Source organism: Mauremys mutica, chromosome 4 (assembly GCF_020497125.1).
Source record: "Mauremys mutica isolate MM-2020 ecotype Southern chromosome 4, ASM2049712v1, whole genome shotgun sequence".
Lineage (NCBI taxonomy): Eukaryota > Metazoa > Chordata > Testudines > Geoemydidae > Mauremys > Mauremys mutica.
Window position 1 is genome coordinate 109172281 of NC_059075.1, and position 25815 is coordinate 109198095.

At 43.8% G+C, this 25815-nt stretch overlaps 1 protein-coding gene across 8 annotated transcripts in view; it reads right to left on the minus strand.

The window, feature by feature from the left end:
- Positions 1-25815, minus strand: part of BRSK2 (BR serine/threonine kinase 2) — a 463971-nt gene that overhangs the window by 67709 nt on the left and 370447 nt on the right. For 7 of the 8 annotated variants that reach the window (XM_045017041.1, XM_045017043.1, XM_045017047.1 and 4 more), the window contains 4 exons: positions 16199-16232; positions 15205-15273; positions 12507-12653; positions 3495-3526 (listed from right to left, as the gene is read on the minus strand). In XM_045017041.1, coding sequence (XP_044872976.1) covers positions 3495-3526; positions 12507-12653; positions 15205-15273; positions 16199-16232 — 282 coding nt within the window. Of the gene's footprint in view, positions 1-3494; positions 3527-12506; positions 12654-15204; positions 15274-16198; positions 16233-17773; positions 17837-25815 lie in introns of those variants that run through there. The other variant, XM_045017048.1, reaches the window with a different exon arrangement.

A 25815-nucleotide genomic window follows, 5' to 3' on the forward strand; every position in this document is an offset into this window, starting at 1 on the left:
TGGAGTAAGTCATTGTGAAAGGAGAGGAAAGGTTATCAGAATCTAGCCCTAGAGCAGTAAATGAGTAAGCACTGTGTCTCTGACCCTCAACCATTAAAGTCAATGAAAATTTTGCCATTGACTTCAGTGAGCTATGTGGGATCAAGTCCTATGCCCAGTAGTAGGTGCCCACAGGACTCAGCTCATAGGCAGCTGTGGCTTTTGTTTCATCTGCCTGAAGTTTCAGACTGTCAGGATTGGCTCAGTTAAACATTCATTATATTACCAGCAGATAACCTCAGTGTAATTAACAGGGATGAAAAAGAAATGAATATTTTTCAAAATCACCTGAGAATTTGCATTTCCAGCTATGATCCCTAATCGGTTGCAGCGTGCCATCGCAAAGCCTCATTTACATTAGAGTTTATGGCAGGCAATGAGCTATGATGCCTACAGAGCACTGGTGGCTATCTTTGGTGCTCTGTGGAATGCCCTCTCCCTGTGATCTGAACCTGATCACGATCAGACAAAATCAGGCTGAATATGAACTCACAAACTTTCAGACTTCATCAAGTAAATGAAAAATCTGTGACGAAACTGCACATCGCCTGTAAGGCTTTCACTGCTTCGGGTAATGAAAATCACCAGCTCTGTGCTATGATTGGCATTACATTGTCTGTTCTCTTCCCCGTCTGGAGCAAATGACAAATTTGTTGCACTTCAGCTCACGTGCATGTCAAACCATGTCACAGGATAACTGCTATAAATCGCACATATTTTTAAAAGACTAGTTGAATGTAATGCTGCTTTACAAATACTTCCACCCTTATGAGTGATGGTACATGCAATGGACATGATTCCAACTCATGGTAGGCTTTTTTAACCTTCTCACAAATTTTCTAACCTGTATCTCACTGATACGCACAATGAACCTGATTCAGATCTCACTTACTCCTGTGTAAACTCAGTGGAATTACGCAGATGCTAATCAAATCAGAATTAGTACCATTATTTTCCCATTTCTTTAGTAAACCTAGCACCTTCTGGTTGTGCCATGATAGCTCTGGGTGTGCCATGATAGCTCATCTCATCCATCCATTTGGTTTATTGACAAAGGTGAAAAGAACTGATGCTCATCTGCTGATGTTCTGTGTCAAAAATCTTCTGTCACAAAATTGAGCTGCATTTTGGAAAATTTATCTCACTTTAAAAAAACATCCCTCTGAATCACTTGAGTCCGTTGACTATCACATTACTAGGGGGTAAGTTGGACCAATATGTGACAGTTTGTTGAGTGGGTACTTTCTTTTGAAGGAGCTTGTGCTCGAGGAACTTTCAGTGTGTGTGTGTGTGTTCATGCAGATGCATGATTATTCTTAACTACAAGTATGTTTTTCATAGTTTAACATGACCATGAGTATCCATTTCAAGAATTAAGTGAAACCACTTCTCAAGCACTGAGTACAAGTTTCAAGTCACTCGTCGGCCATCTTAAACTATCCATGGCCGTGAATAAAGGTTTTATATTGGATTGTAATGTGCATTAAATCAAATAGAAGCCTAAAGTGCTTTGCAAAGCTTGTGGTCTTTACACAATTCTGTCTACAGCCACTCTCTTCTTGTTAGCATCGATAGACCATGCAAAGTGAGTGCAAAGAGGACATTAAACAGTGCTCGATCAGAATGGTAGTTTTATGCTCCATTTTCACAAGTGAAAATGACTCCATTAGGTGCAAGTTAGTGGAGAATTGGGCCCTCATTGAAAAAGAAAATAGCCTAACTTTTATGGATGCAAAATAAAATCTTGAAACGGTGACCCTTGTTTAAAGTGCTGCAGTGTTATCTTTCTGAATGCGCAGATAATCTGAAACGATAGCTTCATGAGGTATGAACAGTTTAAATCTCACTGGGGCATTAACACTTACGCTTTACTACAAAAATATAAATGATCATAAAAATTTAATTTAACTTCTAAGAATTTCATTTCAGATCCAAGCATGCAAGAAAGAAGGAAAAGGGATGTCAATCAGATAATGTCATTCCATACAGAGCATGCAAGAAACAAGTGGGATGATCACATTATGAACATCTGCACAATCTATCATAGGCAGCATTTTAGTTTGGAATCTCAGGGGGTGGGATTTGGTTTGGGGGCACAGCATGGGAGAATAACACTACATTTTTTCAATTTAGCCTACGATCATCAGTGAGGGTTTAAAACAAACAAACAAAAAACTTTCTGTTATAAAACCCCAAATCTTCCTGGATATTAAAAAGCATCATGTCAACTGACGACTCCAGAGAGCTTGAAAAAGCTGTGGACACAGTGCTACATCAGTTCAGGCCAGGTAGCAACAAAACATGTGATCCTGCAGATTGCTGAACATCCTCAACTCCCATGGAAGTCAACTGAGCCCAGTGCATGAATAATGTCCATACAATAAAATCATAGGAAAAAATCACTAAGAGGCTGTCTCCTAGTGAATGGCTTAAAAAATAAAATGACTGACAGGAACAACAAATAGCATCCTACAAAACATCTCATCAGCAGTGGCGGCAAGGCTATTTAAGACCTGGCTTTTTATAGCATACATGCAGTGAACTTCCAGATGTGCTGACCTTCCAGAAGTGTGTAACAAAGCACCACCTTCTTGTTTATCACTTGCAAAGAATTACTTTTAGTCTTACTGGGATATCATCAGTATAAAGCAAAAGTCCTATTTATCAATGTTTCATGAAGGACTATTAGAGTTATATAAAAATGCAAGGTCACTTTAAAAAGCCAGCAGTCTTCCAAGCGCTCAAATCATCAGAAGGGAATGGCCTTTTCTTATAGACTTCTTTTTCCACGGTGTGAGGCTGCTGCTGTCAGTCAAGCCATGGAACTATCGCTCATCAGTAGGTTATGAGGTCATGACCCAGCCTCTTAATTTACTGTAAAGAAGGGGGAAGAAGGCCTATGAAGTAGAAAGTGATTGTTTACAAAAGCTTATTTTCTAATAATGTCTCTTATTATTCCCCCTATTTGGAGAAAAGCCACAAATGCCAGAGAGGAACCCATGAAAGTCTGCCTGTCAAGAGGGTTTTACTAAGATTTTGCTAGGGATTCCCTGCAGTTACTTAGGTATCCAGGTAAGTGTGTCCACTAGTCCCTTGCTGTTCACCCAGGAATTACCCTCTCAGGCATAGTACATTCAGAAAAAAACCCAGCAATATGTTTGTATGGAAAGTGGCACATAGTTAAACAGGCCCTATTTCAAACTATTGCCACACAGGTTTTTCCTGTATATGAGAGTCCCTAGCCTGAATCTACGCAGAGGAGACTGTATTCACTGCACAGGCTAAAACTTCATCTTTATTGGATGTTCCCTCATTCACCTCCTGGCCCATGCCTGTCTGGAAGCTGTTTTCATGTCACCCAAGTCTATCCATTTCACAGATTTCTAGATTACCAGCTCCCTGCAACAGCAACAATATTGAAGACAGTAAATACGATTTTTAAAAATGTTACTTACATATACCATATGTGTTTCTGAATGTGTTCTAGCTACAAAGAAAGAGAAAACAAGGAGTTAGTACAGCAAAAACAAAACAAAACAAAAAAGCAAAAAACAGGAAACCTGCATAAAGCAACCAAATATGAGGGCTGCCTGTAGCTGGGCTTAGGTCACCCTCCTTAGAGTCTGGAAGTATGAATCTCAGTTGGGATGCCCTGGTGCAATTATCTTACTGCACCCAAATGATGAGAGTTTTACACTGCATACAAAGCATCTGCTGGCTCACCTGCGCCATTCCAAACGGGCCTGTCACTTGGGGCACCAAGAACAAAGGAGCAGGAATCACCAGGCACTGGTTTAAAGTTTATTTTTTTAAATAGTTGTAGACACAGTCACAGGCAGGCCATAATGTATCTCCTGAAATGTAGGGAGGCACACAGGCATAATGACTGAGCCACAGGGCAGGTGTAGAACCCAGCTTCCACGAGGGTTCACAGACAAGTGCTCTGAAAAATAAGCGAAGAGGCGCATAATCCAATTGAAATCAGTCAAAACCTGCTATTGACATATACCTGCCTATAGGATGATGTTGCCACTCCAAACTCAAGCCTATTTTCTTATAGGCTTTTCTTTTTCTTTGAGACAGGAGATATGTTCACAAAGGTAAATAAAGTGAAGGCAATGTGAGATTTGTGCAGCTTGATTTCCACCAAGGCCCACTCCAGGTGGGCCACATGTTCATTATAACAACTTCATCAAAACAACTAGAAGAAGGGGAGGGATAGCTCAGTGGTTTGAGCATTGGCCTACTAAACCCAGGACTGTGAGCTCCATCCTTGAGGGGGCCACTTAGGGATCTGGGGCAAAAATCAGTACTTGGGCCTGCCTAGTAAAGGTAGGGGGCTGGACTCAATGACTTTTCAGGGTTCCTTCCAGCTCTATGAGATAGGTATATCTCTATATATAGGAGTGAATTTATGGTAATATAATTTAGTGCCCCAGCACAAGTCTTCCAGACCCCAATCTCCTCTGCTGGCCTTGGGTCCTGCAACCCATTTCCACTCCAGTCAGGGACTCTTCACTACATGTTACATACAGGGGAATGGTGAGACAGTGGTTCCTATGATTGTGGTGCTGGACAGACAATGATAAATACAGTGGAAGACTGGCCAGTTACCAAAGTTTGACAGTAGGGACGTCTGCCTACAGAAGGCAGGCCACAGGGACTGACTTGTGGTGGCAACATTTTTCCCAAGCACAGGAAAAAGTCACTCTTCCAAAAGAAGCTCCTGCTGAACCCTTCTCCCTAATCAACAGAGAGAACAAGCCCTGCTCAGATATACCCCTACAGCAAATCTAAGCCTGTGTGTCTGCAGCAGCATCCTAGCAGGAAAAAACCACTTGCAGATGCCAAGAGATTGTACCACATGAGGAATCTTTGTATGTGTGTGTCTGTGTGTGCGCATATGTGGCTTCAGCAGTGTACCAGTGAGCGGCAGGGGAATCTCACATAATGTCTGTAAGATGAAATCAGAGGCCCATTAAACCGGTCAGCAAGAACAGAGACAGCTGTCCTGCCCTTATTACTTTCCACTTCATTTCCAGGCTAATGAGAACTGTCAAGCCAAAGAGAGAGAGGGACAGACAGACAGATGCTTGGAGACAGAGAGAAGGAGACTGGCAGAGAGAAAGAGGAAACCGAGGTTTTTGTATGTTATATAACAATGGCTCCTCGCCCTGGAAAGCCCAGCAGAGCAAAGACTGACTCTGTATCAGAGGGTTTGTTAAGTGTGACAGGGGTTTTCCTAGAATCCAGGGACAAGAAAGAAATGCAGTTGACGGGAGGGTGGAAGGGTAGCTAAGAGAGATGAATGACCTTCTTTAGAACTGAGAAAGAAAAGGTTAAGCCTGCTGCTTCTAACCAGCTAATACCACCATCACACAAAAGTTCCAACAGGATTCCCCATCCTCCCTTTTACCACCACAGAGCAGAAGCAGCAGCCATGCCTGTGTGACAGTGAGAAGAGTAGGTGTGTCTGCCTCCACTTATCACCAGGAGTTTTTCAAACACTGGAGCTCAGGTGTTTGGGCTCAGAAAGGGAGGAGAGTCTTGTTTGTTCCTCCTGTAGGTTGGAGTCAGTGATGTGGACTTAACAGTAGTGGCTTTCAACCTTTTCCATGGCTCCTTCCCCAAAAATCCTCTCCCATTTAGCCTTTGGTAACGGCAGGGTCATGACATCCTGATACCAATTTACGAACTGCCCCCTTGAATTAATTAATACACACACCACCATGTTCCAGACCACGGGTTCTCAGCCAGGGGAACCCATGCTCTAGAAGATAGCAGTATGTATTCGTTAATTTTTACTATTAGTATTACAGTAGCGCCTAGAAGCTCCAGAACTGATCCAGGACCCCTCTGTGCTAGAGTTGTACAAACACAGAATGAAAAAGACAGTCAGTTTGTACACCTTCCCTCTTTCCTATTTCCCTCCCAGAGCTGCACACCATGTATACTTATAGAAGGCCCTGTTAAAGGGCTGCTGTACAGGTCCCCTTTACGTTGTTGCAGCAGCTGCCATCACAGAGGGAGAGACCCTCAAAGGATGCATATACTCCACCAGTACATAATATACACCTTAGGGAGGGGGTAGCTATTAATGATTTTGGATGGAGGGCAGGTGATGTGGCTAAAATACGTTCAAGTCTCTTTCATGCCTGTTTCTTTTACAGTCCTTTCTGTCTCTCTGTGTCAGGTTGTCCTCGTGTGGCTGTGCTAAGCAGAAGTGTCAGTGTGGCTCAGGCAACAGCCCTTCAGTTTCCCAGTCAGAGGGTGTCACAAGTTCATGTCCCAGTAACAGGACCTTCAGATGAGATGTTAAACAGAGGTCTGCTCTGCTGCCCATTCCAATTTAAGGTAAAAATCCCCTAGCACTTTGCATTTGCCATAAAAACAGATCCCAAGCTGTGTGAGAGCTCTCACTGAGTGCACAATGGCTGCTGTTTGCCCACACAACTGCAGCGCTACTTATATTGAAATAATTATTGTAAAGCACTTTGGGATACCCCAAGTATGAAAAGTGCTTTACAAAAACAATCACAATTCTGATTTGCATGGAATTGTTATTATGATACCGTACAAGTGTGCTTGCTGACGCCAACATCTTCCCTGCCTTTTTTTTTTTAGGGTAATTAATTAATGCTTTCTTGCTTTTCAGCTGCATTAAAGTGACAGGAGGGGTTATAGGAGGGCGATTCGTTTTGACAAGGAGAAGACTGTAAGCTTTTTAGGATGCAGTGTAGAGGAGGGTGAGCCACAGTGGGAGTTAATCTCACTCCTTCTGCCATCATTTAAACACAATGTTTAAATGCATTTAAGTGACAAAGGCATTTAACAGCTCTTCCCACAGGGCTCTTCTCACTGTTCTCACAGGGGTTTCCCCGAATGGAATGCCATTATATGAGGGCTGTAAAAATGCTCTGTCCCCATATCTCCTCTCCACTGCAGGCACTTGCCACAAGAAGCCATCTCTAAAACAACAAAACCAACCTCTACCTTCACAGAGCCAGTGGAGGCTTCCTCATGCTTGAACGGTGGCCTTGGGAATGGGGAAGGGATTTCCCAATACCAAAGCTTTACAGAAAAATGCACCATCTTAATAAATTATTCTGATTATTTGTACTGCAGTAGCACCTAGAAGCCCTAGTCAAGGATCAGGACCTCCCCAGGCTAGGCATTGTACAAACACAGAACAAAAAGATGGTCCTCCCTAAGAGCTTGCAGTCTACGTATAAGACACGAGACAACAGCTGGATACAGAGAGAAGGCACCAGTGAGAGGCAGTGGCTCAGCACATCAACTGCCTTAGTGTCAGTGACAGGCCAGAGCTGCAAAGTTCTGATGCAAATCTGAACTCTCCCAAAGTTTGTGGATTTTGGGATGAGGGCTGCTGGTTTGGCCCATCTCTACTTTGCGCTCGTGCAAGAGTTCCCAATCTGCCCCGGCAACGAAGGAGGCAAAGTTTCAAACCTCGATGTGCCATAAACTGACCCTTTTAATAGGCCAATTCATTTACCAGGCTCCTTCTATATTCAAAAAGAGCTTTATGTCCAAGCATTAGTCTGTTGTATCATGTTAAAATATGGGTTTTCGTGGACAAGCAGAGAGGGAAGCCCTAGATAGTCTGACCAAGGTCAGGACCCTCCTGTGCTAGGTGCTGTACATACACACACAGTCAGTCCCTGCCCTGAAAAGCCTGCAGTCTAAAGAAACAGGACAGACAAAGGGAATATCATTATTCCCCCACTTTACAGATGGAGACCTGAGGCAGAGAGAAATTAAAGTGATTTTCCCAGTGATTTAACTACAAGACCATCTATAACAGTGGTCACCAACCCATCGATCGTGATCGACTTGTTGATCCTGGAGCCTTGGCCAGTTGATCGCAATCTCCGGGCCGCGAAAAGTCCAGCGGGCTCAGGCAGGCTGCCTGCCTGCCATGGCGTCACGCCGCTCCCAGAAGCAGCTGTCGCTGGCATGTCTTTGCGTATGGCCCCCTGGGGGAAGGGAGGGAGGGGTGAGGTGGTTTCACGCACTGCCCCCATCCCCAGCACTATCCCTGCAGCTCCCTTGCAGGCGTGGGCAGCGCACGGAGACCTGCTGCCCCTTCCCCCCAGGGAAGAGACGTGCTGGCTGACAACCGCTTCCAGGAGCGGTGTGGGGCCACGGCAGGCAGGCAGCCTGCCTGAGCCCTACTGCGCCACCGATCGGGAGCCGCCTGTGGTAAGTGCCTCGCAGCCAGAGCCTGCACGTTGAACCCCCTCCTGCACCCCAACCCGCAGCCCAGAGCTCCCTCCCAGATGCCACACCCTCTCCCGCACCCAATTCCCCTGCACCAGCCCAGAGCCCCCTCCTGTACCAAACTCCCTCCCACAGCTTGCACCCTCACTCCTGCACCCCAACCGCCAGCCCCAGGCTCAGCAAATGCACACCCCACAGTTGAGAATGTTACACTGATTTGTGACAATCCCCGAAGGATTTTGGATCTATCAACCACAAATGACACTAATAAAAAGTAAGACTCATGAAATGTCCAGTGGATTCTATGAGATTAGGTGCAGTGTGACCATATGACGCCTGCACCCAAACTCCCTCCCAGAGCTTGCACCCCTCACTCCTGCACCCCACCCTCTGCTCCAGGCTCAGCCCGGAGCCCCTGTCCACACTCTGAATCCCTCAGCCCCAGCCCCAGCCCAGAGCCTGCACCCCATCCCTCACCCCAACCCCAACCCCCTGCCCCAGCACGGTGAAAGTGAGTGAGGGTGGGGGAGAGTGAGCGACGGAGGAAGGGGAGAATGGAGTGAGTGGGGCAGGGCCTCGGGGAAGGGACAAGGTAGATCCCGGGTTGATCTTAAATTTAAAAAGTGATCTTGTGCATAAAAAGGTTGGAGACCACTGCTCTAGTGCAATGAATACAAGCATCCTTCATGGCAAGCCAAGTAAGCCAGAAGCATCAGATGTGGCACATTTGATATATTTTGCTGGCTGCATGACAGGGCATATATAAATTCTGAAAAATATACACTTTAATAACATTTTTTCCCTAGCTCTCATGGTTTCCAAAAATGAAGGGTGTGTAAACAGAGTCAGTGATATCTTCCTAAATCTCAAAGGTGTGAACTGCCCCACCCTCCATTACTCCTAATGGGGGGTTGGCGCTACAGCAGTTTAAATGTCAACATTAACTCTTTTGTTGTTGATCATTTTAGCAGGTGGAATGGGGAATGTGAAGCCCTGTGTGAAGTGGGAATTGCTGTAAGGAAGGAAACTGTATTGGTAAGAAAAGAAGTGAGAGAGAAGATAAGGGAGAAGGGGCAAAACAGAGAAAGGAGGGGTAAAAAGGGCAAAAATAGTTGCGCTCCTGTGGGTGATCATATTTTCCCAATAAGCGATGGTGAATATGACATTAAGGTACTGAACAAATTATAAATAATAGTAACAGCTTCAAACTTTGTTACTACGTACCAGCCATATTCTACCCTTGATCTTTGTGCAAACCTCCCATTGGCATGAGTGGGAGATCTGCTGTGGATTGGGGGTAGCATGTAGTCCTACATTTATACGTTGCTCCATGGACCACAACTAACATGGAATCCAGCTCTCGCCTTAGAATGAATTTGACATCCTAGCTGTAGTGCAATAAACAGACAGATCCCTTTTATATGGCTGTCTAAGTGATGAAGATGCTAACACAATGGAAAGACAAGTGTGCCATCAGCAGGCAGTGGGGACGCAAATTGAGAGCTCCCAAAATAATGAAAATACAGATTGTGTCCAATAAAGAAGAGTTCTGCTGTGTGTCCATCCCCCCCGGCAGCTTTTATCGCTTGAATAAATTCATTTCACATTCTTATTCCCTGTCCTCAAGATATCGTACATCAGACCTGTTTGCTTTTTCCTATGGAAAAATGAAAATAATAGCTTTGGTGTTTGATCAGGATGAGGAGCGAGTCACTCCAGAATGACTTTAACCGTTTTCCCTCCTTTATCGCATGTGCTTTGCTGCATTAAATAATGCCAAAAATTCAGAGACAGCCCTATAAAATGAGCTTGGTTCAAAGGTGAACCTAACGCCCTGACACACTGAAGAGGGTCTAGTGTCTGATATCTGGCTCATCACCCTCACTTCACTGGAAACAGGATCTTTTCATAGATTCCCAGCCCAGAAGGGAACATTGTGACCATCTAGCCTGACCTCCTGTAGAACTCAGAACAGAGACAATTCCCCCAAACAATTCCTAGAACATCACTTTCAGAAAAACATCCAATCTTGATTTTAAAATTGTAAGTGATGGAGAATCCACCATGACCTTTGGTAAGGTGTTCCAATGGTTAATTACCCTCACTGGTGAAAATTTACATCTTGTTTCCAGTCTGAACTTGTCTCGCTTCAACTTGTAGCCATTGGCTTTTGTTACATCTTTCTCTGCTAGATTGAAGAAACCATTATCAAATATTTCCTTTATAAGGAAAGTGGTGGACTCCTAAACAAGCTAGTAATCTTTGTATGCAAAAGACACACTAGATAGATCAATCCCTAAATGAATAGCATGCCATCTATCTCAGGTATTTACATTACCTTAGTATCTGAGTGCCTTATCTTTAATGTACTTATCCTCACAACACCCCTGTGAAGTAAGGAAATACTGTTATCCCCATTTTACAGATAGAAAACTGAGGCACAGAGAAACTAAGTGACTTGCCCAAGGCAATATGGGAAGTTTCTGGAAGAGCAGGGAATTGAAGCCAAGTCCCAGGCTAGCACTGTAACAACTGAGCCATCCTTCCTCTCTATGCCAAAGCTCCCATTGACTTGAATGGTGCAGGATCAGGGCCTTATGCAGCTGAAAAATGCCTATTTTTGTAAAAAAGTTCTCTGTTTCCATTTTGTTTTTGTTTGAATGTGTTAACCAAGCCATTTTTCTGTTAAAAAAACTGCAATTTCCCCTCCCTCCTCCGTTTTCCCCAGATTTTTATTGAAAACCAAATTGTCAGTAAATGGATAGGTCTGATTACCATTTTGATAATGTTTTCAATTAAAATATAGAAAAAAGGTAAGAAATTCACACACAAAATGAAAAATGTTGACAATTTTTTTTTTTTTTTTTTAAGAAAAATGGTCTGTTTTCAACAAATGAACATTTTTGTTTGAATTTTTTTTGACCTGCTTTACTCATTTGTAGGGGAAGGATGGCTCAGGGAGGATATGAGTAAGAATATACAAAGCCTTTCACCTCTGGCTCACCGAATAGAACATAATCTGGTTTGGTAAGGAGTGAAACTCAAAGCCCACAGTGTAGCTGTCAAGTAGTATTGTAAAGTGAGTTTGGAGGTAGGAGGAGTTCAGTTACTTCCTAGCAGACAGGTGTCTACTTCCCAAAGCCATCATCGCAGCCGGTGCAGACTGATTCTGCTGTTAGCAGTCTCTGCAGAGGCGCCAAGCACTGATCGGAGGAGAGTTTATTTATAAATATTTTAGCAGAATGAAGAACCAGGAGGAGTTTTAAATTTGCATTTCTTTATACATACTCCCACTCAGAATCTGCGAGCTTAGTAAATCTGTATAAAATCATCACCGGGGACTGACAACGTGATTTATAAAGGCCAAAATACCCACAGAGCCAGAAACCTCCACTGAATAGCAGGCAATCTTGCTCTTCAAAATTATTTTTATTGCTACATTTTCAAAATATCCCAAAACATTAACATGGTATCAGTGACGGACATGATCATTCCAGTGCATTCAGGGGGCATGGTCTCCGAGGGATCGGTGGAACTCATCTTGGGTACAGAATCCCAGAGGGCTCAACATGACCTGCCCAGGGCACAGGGTACCACAGTCTACCACACAAAGCATAAGGACTCTAGAAGATATGGTTCCCAGAACCCAGTATGCAGGCTGCCAGAGGACACTATAATGCACCCAGGATACAATGCAGTGCACCCTGAGATTCAGGAGTCTACAATGCACGAACCATTGCTTCACCCAGAAGTGCAAGAGATGCTGATCCCACACCAGGAAAGGGTGAAAGGGCAGTCCTGGCCCTCTAATAGTACATCACTTCTATGACAAACCCCCAGTCTGCTAAGCTGAGGAGCCAGAATACCAAGGCTGATTCCAAATACACCAACCACTTGGCAGTGCCATCATGCCATCAGCAGGGGAGTTTTATTGTAAATGCATACACATTTCAATACAAAGGAAATTCAAAGCAGAGTAACAATACAAATCTAAAATACCCTCATCATTTGCAAGAAAAGGAAGTCTGCTTCTTCCCCAAACCCATATCCACTCCCTTCATCCATGGTTCAGGGACGGGAGTCTTTGGGCAGCTGCACTGTGGAGAGTTACTTTAATTGTGCAACAATACATATCGGAAGAGAGGATGGGGGGATCCCACACACAGAAACACAGCTAGGAAGTCCTGAAAACATACTGATCAGATGATTTGCAGTGAATACCCTCTTACCGTGAGACGTTTCGAGGCGTCCACTTCAATCATCCCCCGCAAGAGGTTCTGACAGTCTGGAGGGATGAAATGTGGCATGTGGAACACACCCCGCTTCACCTTCTCCAACAGCTGCCGCAAGTTGTCGTCGTCAAATGGCAGGGCACCCTGCAGGGACATGAGGGAGGAATTGTGGGTGGGAGAGAGGAGAAAAGAAGAATGAGAGAGGGCAAAAGGTGAAAAGTTGAGCAATTTGATGAAAAGAAAAGGATGACATTAAGAAAGTCACTATATCATTATAAGAAGTGAAGCACACCTTCTTCACCTGTTGATAATTCCTTAGCATTGCTTTACTTTTTCCAACATGGAAACAGAACCTTGTATATTACACTTGTTTAAATTGGAAAATGAACAAGAGAATAAAACATAATGCAAAATATGATGTTTCCTTCTCAGGGAAATTCTTAAAAGACTCAGGGAACCACTTAAATTCAACTCAACATTTAGTAGCAGAGAGGTGATCAGCAACGTCCAAGTAACCAAGTTCAGATTAGTGAGCCAATGTGTGGCTTTGGAAGTGGCTTGGCACAAGTCCAAAATGCCACAAGCAAACAATTGAAGTGGGCACTGATTTACAATATGGTTCACAGATTGCAACTGGTGACCACTGTCACATTGTTTATTATCTCTCATCTTCCAGAGATGTAAGAGATGATAACATCTGCCATGCAATGTTCTGAAATGATTCAATGCAGACTGTTGTTTCCAGGGTAGGTTAAAAGCTGTAAATTCTTTTCTGGGGTCATCAACCAGGAGTTTGTTTGGGACATTAACATTATTCCAGAATTCTTTCCTGTGTGCCCCAGGGTTGAATTAGGATGCTTTAAGAGCTTGAAGGTTCTCGACGTCCACTGGATGAAAATATGATATGGTTTTATCACAAGCCCATGTCTCACCAGAGAATCTCCCCCCCCCCCCAATTACTGGCATGATCCTGGTAGATGCGCTGTGTCCTCGAGTCCCATCAAAATTCATGCAAGTTGCGGGTTCTCAGCAACTCTTACAGCCAGGCTCTAAATGTCAGTGCATGTAATGTATTTACTTCAGTGCATGTAATGCTTGTGTAGGATAATACAGTGCATATAACAGACTGAGACCAACAAATCTATTTACAGAGGCCACTAAAAGCCCATTTGATGCTAACAACCATTAGTTATTACCGACCTGTATTTGTTCATACTAGTGGCCTAGAAGCAAAAAGCCTCGTGTTCATTACCAATCCCTAGTTACCTAGTTCCTCATAACTATTCAGGACTTAAAGCAAAATCAATATTGAGAGTTAGGTACTTTGGCTAATGTAATATAATCCATGATAAAATACAGCATTTCCTGGACATAGCAACTAAAGGCTGCTAATTACTAGCAATTGCTATTATGGTGTAAGACTTTTCGTGGGTGTTTATCTTGATGTAATTAACTTGATGCTTGGCACTGAGCATCAGTGATCGGATAGTTTCAACCACTTTAAAGGCTCAGGTTTATAACTAGAAACAACCCAAGATATCTTCCAGAGACAGCGGGGTACAAAATCTCAAAGAGCATCCTCTTGAGAATGGAGCACTCACTCTGATAACTCCCAGGCAACTTTTCTGGGTCTCTCTTTCCTGGTGTTTCAAAAGGTCAAATCACGAGCTCTTTACTCAGCTATTCCTCCCATTCTTCAGTCAGGCAAACTCCCATTGGATTTCAATAGACGTTTGCCCGAGAGGGAACTGGATAATAACTGAGCAAGGACAGCAGAATATGGATCAAGGAGCTTTGCTGTTTGTAACTGTAGATTAGCATTTGACATATTACAAACAAGACGAATAATTTCATACACATTAAGTCTATCCTACTTGTCACTTATGGCAACCTACTTCTTGCTTATGGGAGTACAATCCAGATTTCCAGTATAAAGCTGAACAGAGGCAAAACTCACTTGATTTCAGATTCTGTTACAATTTTTGTCTTGTTTTGGGGTTTCATACCATCTGTGTAACTCAGAACAAGTTCTGTGCAGCTCAAGAGCCTTTCGCTGAGCCAGGGACAAATTCTGAAACAGAATATTTTAGGTGCCAGGAAAGGAATTATTATTTGTGTGGAAACCAGTTGAAAGAGGGTACTTTTGGCTCAATTCTACATTCTCAACTGCACTAAATGCAGTTTACAGAGGCTCAAAATTGGCACGAACCACAGCGGTTACATTTTACTCAGATCTTGACAAAACCATTTGAATGAAGATCCATATACATGTAAAATACACCACACCAAACCACTTTCCTGATCCTATGAAGGGCAGCCTAGGATCCTCCCTGTCCTGAAGTTGCAACCCTGACCATCCTGTCCCTCTGGGGCCAACTGACTTCAGTGAGTTTTGAATAAGGTTCTTAAAGTGCTTCCCCACAATAACATAGCAAAGAGCATATAGGGAAGCAGCTTTCCCACAATCCCCTCTGCTCTGCTGTACAGGTGGAAGCCCTACAAAGTCGAAGTGAAATATTTGTCATGCATTCCCATTTGGGACAGATGCTGAGAGATAGAAGATGCAGCTGAGAGACAGAGAAAGAGAGAGGGTACCCAGGAGAGACTTACATGATGGCAGTAGATTTAACATGAAATACAGCAGCATTGTGGGTTTTTTTTCTGTTTAAAGGAAGTAGCAAGGATGATGACTCACCACTAACAATGCAAATAAAATGACTCCACAGCTCCAGACATCCGCTTTCCTCCCATCGTATTTTTCTCCCTGTGCAACAGAGATAGGAGTTTAAATGAATGCTTGTTAGTAAGAGAATTAGCCATCCTTGAATAATGGGGGAGGGAAGAGTGAGAGACCTGAAGTTTTGATCCAAGAAGCTGCTTTTGTGGAGAGCTACCTAAGTAGCAGGGCAGAGCGGCTCATGGGTTCTTGTGAAAATCAGTGTTATGTCCTTGTCTGAGGGATGTGAGAGAGCAAAGCCTACAATATAGGGAAGGGAGGGAATGGCCACGGAGCAGTAAAAGAACTGAGGAGTCAGCACTTAATCAGAAATGTCAGAGATGCCTTCAGGATATCAAGAAGCTGCTTCTCTCCTGGTTAGCTCTTTATGGAGTCATATTATTTGCTAACTTGTAATGTTTTCTGGCAATTCTCTTCTATTGATTTTCTAAACCACTTGGATTCATATTACTGCTGTGCATCAACAGGTAGGAATCCTGGCCTTTCGAGCCCTGGGCCACCAGAGCCTACAGGAGCCAGCCTTAGGGGAAGAAGAAAGAGTTGGAGAAGGGAGTATCTCCTATTGCTCAATAGCAAACTAGTAACAGTGCTGAAAGTCCAATCCGGCTTTCTTCAGCTTGAGGGGATACTTAGGGACTCCATAGGGGACATGGAGGCCCACTGGATGGAAATAACATGGAAAACAAAACCATTGTACTTCTGGCTGGTCAAGTGACTGAAGTAGCTGTGCCACCATGAGTGACCTCTGCCCTCTGAGAATGACATATGTTCATGACCTTTATACTAGTGGTGTAACTCGCTTTTGGGCCTTGTCACATGAAGGAAAAGGAGTCACATTAAGCATTTGCAGTGCAGACTGCCTTGGGTTCGCTTCCTATAAAGGGTACCTGCCTGCATCCATGTAACGAGTGACATGCTTTTATACAAATGCTGTGAGTACAAGCTAACTTACCCGGATCACTTCAGGGCAGGCATAATGTGGCGACCTGTAAAGCAAATCACAATCAAATGAGCATCTAAACCTATACTTATTAGATGCATTTGTAATCTGCCCACCACACTGGTTTCTGGGAGCCTTCTAAATAATTTAGGAGAGACAGAACAACACTCCCATCCCTGACCTCAGCTTAAGCCCGTTTGTGACACAGACTCATACCCAGGAAGTGGCCACCCAGAAGAATAATCCTAATACAAAATCAGGAGAAAACCTTCAGAAACAGAGGCAACTTTAATTCAGGCTCTGCTGCATCTCTTTCAGGAATAGATTTCTGAATTCTGATCCCACTTCAGCAAAGTCCACGAAGGCCCACTGTGACCAGGGTCTTGTGGTGAGGAAGTTTATGTTCTTGGGGTCCCATTTGGAACCTAGAGGGTCTAGCTCAGTGGTCCCCAACCTTTTTTTTTTTTTTGTGGCCAGTAGCACATTCATGTTTTCAGAAGAGTGTGGCGGGCGCCAACAATTTTTCAAGGCTTATTTTGTATTTGTACATTAAATAATACGAAAAACATCATATTTAATATAACATAATATATGAATCCGGAGAGAAGCCGGAGAGAACCGCGAGGACAGAGAACACCGGCGCCCACAGCCTGCAGCTTCTCTGTCCCCGTCAGGCACAGGGCAGCGGCTTGTCTCCCCTGCTGGGCACTAGGCGGGCCCCGCGCCTGCTGGGAACAGAGAACACCGCGCTCGCACCTGAGTTCTCTGTCCCCGTCAGGTGCGGGGCCGCGGCTTCTCTCCCCTGCTGGGCACTAGGCGGGCGCACATAAATGCCCCGGCGGGCGCCATGGTGCCCGCGGGCACCACGCTGGGGACCACTGGTCTAGCTCATATTGATGGAGCATAGTTGTATGTATTGTCAGTGCTCAGGGGAAGCCCACCTTTCCACCCAACTCTTACATAGCAATACACCCCTAAAAATGCATGAGCCTCTATTAGCCCCCCAAAACCCAGTATGGTAATTTACCCATCAGCACAGCGCTTTTCTGCAGTGAAGATGCAGCCACCAAAGACCACATATTCCCCTGCTCCACCTAGATTAGGATAGAGGGTCCTGGGATGGACACTTACAGGATTCAAAAAGAACTCTATCCATTGTGCTCCGTTCAAATTGTATTATACCATGCAAAGGAGAAGAGGAGTAGAGAGCTATACACTGTCCTGCAGTACTGCAGCCCAGTCGCCTCTCATCAGATATTTTTACCTGGCTCTGTGTATAAAATTAAAGGCAGTCATGGCATATGCTAGCTTAGTTTTTAAAAAAACACTTTCAGACCAATCAAATACATGCACCTGAATCATCCCCTGCACCTTTGCAATTATCATGTAATGTCATCTTTCATTTGCTCTCGGCCTCTCCAGTGGGCATAACAGCTGCTAATTCATGATTTTAACATGCAACTTTGTTTTTAAAAAAATGGAAAGGATGGACTTCCTAAAGATTACAGCAATGACTTTTTACTTTATAGCATCCACTAAAGGCAGCCTGACAAAGCAGGAGGGACCCAAGTTGTCCTAAGCACTTACCCAAGACACTCCTACTGAGACCTCCTGGTAACTATAAGGCTGCCCCAGTTGTGTATTTGCCCCTCGAGCCAAAATAATCATGTGGTTGGTGATGCCTGTTTTATGTCACAATGTTTGTAGCTTTGTGTTGGGACACTGCATTGATGCACAATGATATTACTGCACACACTGTACTTTCACCCTGACACAATATACAGATGCAATGTCCCAATGTGAGGATTCAATACCATGGCACTGGGAAGATGAATCACAATAAACCCAAGGTATACTTACGACGCTGAGGGTACATCTACACTGGAATAAAATATCCGTGACACAGCCATGGCTGGCCTAGGTCAGCTGACTTGGGCTCATGTGGCTTGGGCTGTGGAGTAAAAACTGCTGTGTAGATGTTTGGGCTTGGGCTGGAGCCCAGGCTCTGTGACTCTCCCCCCTGGTGGGGTCCCATAGCTCAGGCTCAGTGCTGAGGCATAATGTCTACACAGCAATTTTACAGCCCCACAGCCCAAGCCCTGCAAGCCCAAGTCAGGTGGCCCAGGCCAGCTGCAGGTGTTTGATTTCTGTGTAAACATATAACATTGCATGCCAAGCTTAAGCAATGTGATATAGACCTATGAAGTAAGGCTCAGCAAAGTTTGGGACAGTTGGAAACAGTCCACAGAAGGTAGCGTTTACATATGCAGTGGAGTCTCATCTTATGCGGGGGTTAGGTTCTAAAGTCAGCGCGTAAGGCAAAAATCGTGTATAGTCAAAATTACCCTTGAAAATCCCTTAAGTCGCCCATAAAGTAGATTACACATGGTTTTGTGTACAGTATACAACCCTGTACAGTAATATGTATAAATGTATAATGTACAGTATATAATAAAGAGTACATATGCAAAATATAATTTTACAGTACTGTATTTTTAATTACATAGAGAGAGAGAGAGAGAGAGAACAAGACTGAAGAATGAAAGAATAAAAAAGGAAAATGGTAAACCTAACCACTCACCATTCATCCTGGATATTCTTGCTAGTCTATGACAACAATGACACTATTGAGGGGTCGTCAGGGCTTGATGTTGATCCAGAAGACGATGGGCCAGGCTCATCTGCCGCTGGTTGTTTTTTCTTGAAAAACATGGTGATCTTCAACTGCCGCTGTTGTCTCTTGAGCTGCTCAAACATTTCTTGATAGAGTGTCAAATCATCTGTAATACTATGTGTGATTTTGAGGCTTCGTTCCATAGAGGGATCGTATTCATAAATTAAATCATTCAAGTGTTTCGCTGCTTCGAACACTTCAGCAAATTTATGAAGATTCCAACGTGCTGGCTCTTCCTGTTCGTCATCATCATCTTCGTCTTCTGTAGACGATTTTATCAGTTCCTCTAACTCTTCGTTAGTCAATGTTTCTCTGTGGCTCTCAATTAATTCTTCAATTTCTTCCTCAAGGATGTCGACGAAGCCATCACCACCCACTTGCCTTGCCACCTGAACAATGCATTTCACTTCTTTGTCAATGGTCGGGAAACCCTTAAAATCATTCACACATTCTTTCCATAAGTTTCGCCAACATGCATTGTTTCAGGCTTGACTGCATCCCTTGCCTGTTTAATATAAGTGATGCAATTGGCAATGTTGAAGGACTTCCAACACTCCATCACATTAAGATTGGGATCAGCATACATAGCGCTATGTATCCGTGAGAACATAAGCCTTGTGTACGTGGCCTTGAAACAGCGATGTTGGTCAAGATGTTGGAGGATGGAAGTGGTATTGGGGGGAGAAAGATTACTTCAATGTCATTATGCACAAACTGGAGTGCCTCAGGGTGGCCAGGAGCATTGTCTACCATCAGCAACACTTTAAAGTCAAGTCCTTTCTCTGTGAGGTACTGCCTGACCTCTGGAATGCAACACTTGTGGAACCAATCCAGAAATAATACTGCCATCACCCAAGCCTTTTTATTTGATTGCCAGAACACAGGCAGGAGATTTTTGTTCTTGCCTTTTAGCGCATGGGGATTTGCAGCCCTGTAGAGCAAGCCCAACTTTATTAAATGCACAGCCGCATTGCCACAAAATAACACAGTCACATGGTCTTTAGCTGCTTTGAAGCCAGGGGCTTGCGGTTGGGCATTTTTTCCAGAAGAGCCCAGTCTTGTCAGCATTAAAAACTTGTTCTAGAAGATAGTCCTTTTCTTCTACAATTTTCTTGAATTGTTCGGAGTAGGATTTTGCTGCCTCTTCATCGGCAGATGAAGCTTCACCAGTAGTCTGCACGTTTTTCAGTCTGAAGCGGTTCCTAACACTGTTAAGCCAACCTTGGCTGGCTTTGAATTCCTTCTTATCAGAAGGCTGTCCCTTTTTGGCGGGAAGTTTGAACAGCACGTAGAGGCTAAGAGCCTTTTCTCGCAACGTGTTGCCATCAATAGGCACACGTTTACGGTTCATGTCTTCCAGCCATAAGTTTAATGCATTTTCAGTCTTCACTAAAGTCTTATCATGCACCTGGCTCATTACCTTAGCAGTTATTGGAGCACTTGATGCCACGGCTTGACGAATTTCTCTCTCTTGAATCTTGATGGCACGGATGCTAGATTCATTGTGGCCATATTTACGCGCCATGTTGGAGACCGACATACCGTCTCTCAGTCCAATACAGCCAGTTTTTCCTCCAGCGTTGGAACAGATCGCTGTTTCTTCAGTTGAGCACCAGTAGTTGGCTTGTGTTTAGGAGCCATGTTGTACAAAAAATACGTATCTTTAAACACTAGAATCACATTCAATGTGGCAAGATACTCACACTATGAGAGACACGCAGGAACTGAGACCGATTGAGGGAACAGCAGATTCACTTCTCCCATCTCACGCTCACTCCGGGGCACATACTCATTGCGCGCATATAGTTGAATTCGTGTAAATTAAATGCACATATGATGCGACTCCACTGTACTCTCTCTGTGAGGTTACAAGGGACATTCTAACCAGAGCTATCAGATCAGTAGTCCTCAGGTGGTCTTCATTTAGGAGGTAACTTGTAAATTTAGATTATTGAGTCAAAACAGACTATGGTTCAATTCTAATTTAATAAAAATTGGGCTCTGTCTTCACATAGTTCGTTGGATTTGGTACTGTATTGGCATGTAGCTGTATATTTGAGAGGAAAAAGATGGTCATGTGGCTAAAGCATAGAAGTTGGAGTGAAGATACTTGAGCTCTGCTGCCAGCTCTTATGTCCTGCATATTCTTTGGTGAGTTACTTAGTTCAAAATTTTGTGAAGTGGCCACTGATTTCAATTTCCTCAGTTTTGCGGCACCTAAAATTAATGGCCACTTTTGAAAAATTTTGGCCTTAATTTCTCTGTGCCTCAGTTTCACCACCTGTAAAATAGAACTAATAATAATATTAGTTCTCTACCTGCACTTCACAAAGGTGTTATGGGGTTTAATTCATCAGTGTTTGCAAAATTCTTTGAGATTCTTGGATAGACACTGCTATAGAAATGCAACATATTATGATAACAATCATCATAATCAAGGCAAATCCCAAAGAAGCATAGCCTCCTTGCAGTTTGAGGGCTACCCTGATAATCTCTAGCTAGGTCCATATGACCATCTGGCTGGATATTCAGTTTCTGTCCATCACTGGCAATCTTATTGCAGCACCAAAGCTACTGCAGACCACTTTTCATCTCCATTCCTTGGTAAATATGCTTTGAAATTCATACGTCTTCCATCCTAATAATATATCCAAACCAAGAAAGCCACCAAAATTGAACCAGTGCTGATGCTGGCAGTTGCTATGAATATCCTCATTACTGAGCTTGTCCTCCCACTTAATATGAAGCAATTGATGAAGATGGTGAGAATCAAAAACATCAGTCCGCCTGTCTTCAGCCTTTCCTCGGTCCTCACATTTCACTGCTGTACAACAGCGCTGGTATAACTGTAGTTTATAGATCTGTAGTTTCATGGTAACATAGAGGTCCTGATATTTCCACAGAGGCCGCTTAATGGCCTGGAACATGGCAGTGTCGGCTGCAGCTATATAAACATCCCCATCTTTCGAACATCACAATCCCATGTATGATAGTGATAACATGACAATATTCTTGGCCCTCGGCCAAGCTACCATTAATTTCAGGGCTTTGCAGTGGGTCATTTACCCTTGTCGGAAAGAAATTGATGTCAGCGTAAGGTGCGGAGTAGTTTGTGCATGTGCATGTTTTTATCCATGCTAGGTACATTAGTCCAGTTACTCTTAAACAAAGATACGCCCAGCCGCACACATGTAACTCCAGAAGCTACAGCTCAGCCATTCTGAGCCGCTGCCAGGAACAGCTGCCTTCATCCTCTCCTCCGAAGTCTATAACTGTCCTCCCTACTGCCATGGAGCCTTACCCTCCTAGGTGTCCTATCATCCTCCAGTCAGGACACAGAAAAGCAGTGGCAGATTCATCTTCAGCAAATTCATTAGGCTGTCCTCCACTGAACTATTATTGCCTCACAGATTCATAATAATATGGGATGAGGTTTGGGGGATGTAATGGGTTAATGGACTGGCTTTCAGACCAGCGATCAAATGCATCATGGATCGCAAATGAAATTATTTTGGCGAGTGACAGAATCCCTGACAGGTATTTCTACACATCATAAAACCACTGCAGAGTTGGCAGTCTCAGTTTAGGAGAGATCCAGGTCAGAGATGAAGAGCAGTAACAGACTTTGGGTTGGAGACCAGGACTGGACTAGCATAGCAAATTGCAGATGGGAACTGAGCTGCTTAGTCAGAGCAGTGTAAGGGCCCGAGATGGGAGATGTAGGATGTGTGTCAATGCATGTGAGGATTGAAAACATCATTTACTGCTTGCAGCAGAGAGAGCATAAAAAGAGTTTACATCTGACCTTGGACATTTGGTTCAACCAGCCATTCAGTTAAGTCACTCAGGGCTTGTCTACACTACCAATTAAGTCGATGTAATTTACGTTACTCAGAGGGTGAAAACATCACATCGACTTAAAGTGCTGTCCACGCTGCACTATGTTGGCTCTCCCACTGACATAGCTTCCACCTCTCACAGAGGTGGAGTAATTACGTCGATGGGGGAGTGCTCTCCCATTGGCATAACGCGTCTTCAGTGGCACAACTGCACTGGTGCAGGTGTGCCGATGTAGCGTGGTAGTGTAGAATTGCCCATAGTAATGGACATATTAGTTTGAATGCACTCTCTGCTGCTGAGTCACAGCAGCTTTCTAGGCAATGTCCACCTGAAAAAGTGCATCAGGATGTAGCAAATGTATTAGGACATGGCCTAGGTACGTATATGGCCCCCATCACCATAGTATTTGCATTTCTCATGATCTTGAATGGATTTTAACCTCACAACTTCCTTGTAAGGTAGGGAAGTACCATCCCCATTTTACAGATGGGAAACTGAGGCACAGGGTAGATAAAATGACTTGTCCATAGTTACATAGTTAGTCAGCAGCCAAGCTAGGAATTGAACCCAAGTCTGTTGAGCCCCAGTTCTATGTCCTGGGTGCTACACCATCCTTCCCACTCTGAAGGAACAGAACGTTTCCTGGGGGGACATGGAATTTTCAGATGCATTGAGAGACTAGAGTAACATTTTTCTTTCTTAGTTATATGGATTGCCTCACCATTTTTATTCCTGTATGGCAACTTTATCAGTGACAGGCGTCAACACTCCTACCTCTGGATACTGAGGAGGGCAAGATTGGAATACAATCTCTCCAATCACATCATATGACAACACTCATCCTTTCAAAAGAGAGGGACCTTAGTACTGAAATCTGCATACCAACATATCTTCTTCTGCATACTGCCATCACACACCTCAAAAACATCACAGTTCCCTTATCTCCACCAGTTTGGAAGGGAATCTCACAGGATTCTTAAAGGATACCCCGTGCTGGAATCTATTGGAATCCTCCCAGAAGCTGGGAGGAGAGGACGGGAGAAGGATACAAAAATCCCTTGAACACCAATCAGATGTGTGGAAGCATCCACTAACCTCATGGAAGTTGTAAAAAAAATCCAATGAACAGTGGAACAAACTGGCAATATCATACTAATGGAAGGTTGGACTAACTAAATAAATGATGCTTGTGGAACTGGGGCATTTTTGGGGGTAGGATACATGGATAAAGCTGGGGGAGAGGAAGCTGGGTTAACCTGACCATTCAACAGCTGCACTGCAACTGCCACAAGAGAGTATAGGCTTCTGGCATCAGCACTCTGAATTCTTTCCAGTGTATGGCAGCTGTATATCTGTGGCTTTATCTTGGCTACATGGGATCCTCTGGCCAGCCAGAATATGTAGAAAATTCATTTCCATGCTGCCAATCACAAAGCAACTTTAACTGCTTTAAAGAGAAAAACTCAAATTTAATAAAAAATCTATTTCTCTTTCCACAGAGTCATGAATATTTCCTTGGCTCTTATCACTAATTATTCAATGTGTGTATGTCTAAGCAACTTTCTCTGCTTCTTCCCCCTAGGCCATTCTCCTCATTTTTCGGCTACATCTCTATGCAGTGAAGCCACAATCTGTCTTTGATAACAAATAATAATATCACTAAGCAAGATCAAGAAGCAGCTTTTGCCAGGGGGCTCTGCTGTGAAGCAGCGCCAGTGCATTGTTTATTTGACAGGTGATGCTGACTTCCCTGGGCCGCAGCCTGCCTAACAGTTGCAATGATTCTCTGAATGGTCATTCTATAGGCCATGACCTCTGGGAGAAGCAGTGGTTCTCTGAGTGGCCATTCTTCAGGCCTCAACAACTGGAAGGAGTGTGTTCTCAGGTGTGCACTCGCGCTGTCTCTGCTGTCCTCATGCCCTGAGTTCCCCAGTTAAAAAGAGCAGGTGTGGCTGCATTTTTCTCCTGCCACTGGCAGCTCTTTCTGCTACTGCTGGGGCTACCACAGGCTGCCTCTCCTTCTCCTCTGCTGCTCTTCACTGGTTCCTAGTTGGCTTTCAGAGGCAGAATGTCAGATAGCAGCACTGATGGCCTCCCGTACCTTCTCCTACAGGCTGGGTGCTAAGGGCTGAGAGGAAGGGGAGTGCCACCAGGGTGGGGCAAGAGGAATGGGGAATTCTGCAAGAGGAAGATGTAGATGGAGAAATCCCACTGGAGGAAGGCAGGAGAGATAAAGTGGCAGAGATATACTGGAAAGGAGAACAATACAGTGACGGTCTGGTAGGGTTTAAGTTTAGGAGAGGGGCTATCTGATGATGGTGCTGGTAACAACTCTATAGTTAAGGCCGAGTTCTGTTTTACACTTAAAGCAGACACTCAGCCTGTTTGCTTTGTATGAAAGATACAGCGTATCCTCCTCCACTCTTCAAGCATGAAGGAAATCCTTTATTAGTTTATGAATTAAAATGTATTAAAAACTGGGCCCTTTAAGAACTCCAGCATCTGTGTCAGTCTTTACTCTATCCCAAACGATTTTAGTGAGAGAATAACATAGACACTTCAACACAACAGTCCATAGAGTTAAAATTAATTGAAATCTTGTACGTAAGAAATTAAGTTGTAATTAACGTACGTTATTAACAATTGTGTCTAATTATATATAGGCTACAGACCTATATATAGAGGTCAAACACCCAAGTAACTCTTAAATAGAGCCACTGACATCAGAGATAACTCAGCCAATCTCCACATTTCCTGACATGAGTCAGTGGCATAAAGGATATTAGACATGTGTCAAGAGTTCTCATTGGTGGATTACTTGGCCCAGTGGTCACTGCTCTTTAAAAGTTCAATGGTCACATGCTAGCTTTTTTCATTTATAGATTCACAGGTTCTTAGGCCAGAAGGGGCCATTGTGATCATCTACTCTGAGCTCCTGAATAAGGCCATAAAACTTTTCCCCCAATAATTTCTAGAGCAGATCTTTTAGAAAAACATCCATTCTTCATTTAAAAATTGCTAGTGATGGAGAATCCACCACACCGTTCAAATGGTTAATTACCCTCATTGGTAAAAAATTGCACCTTACTGCCAATCTGAATTTGTCTAGCTTTAA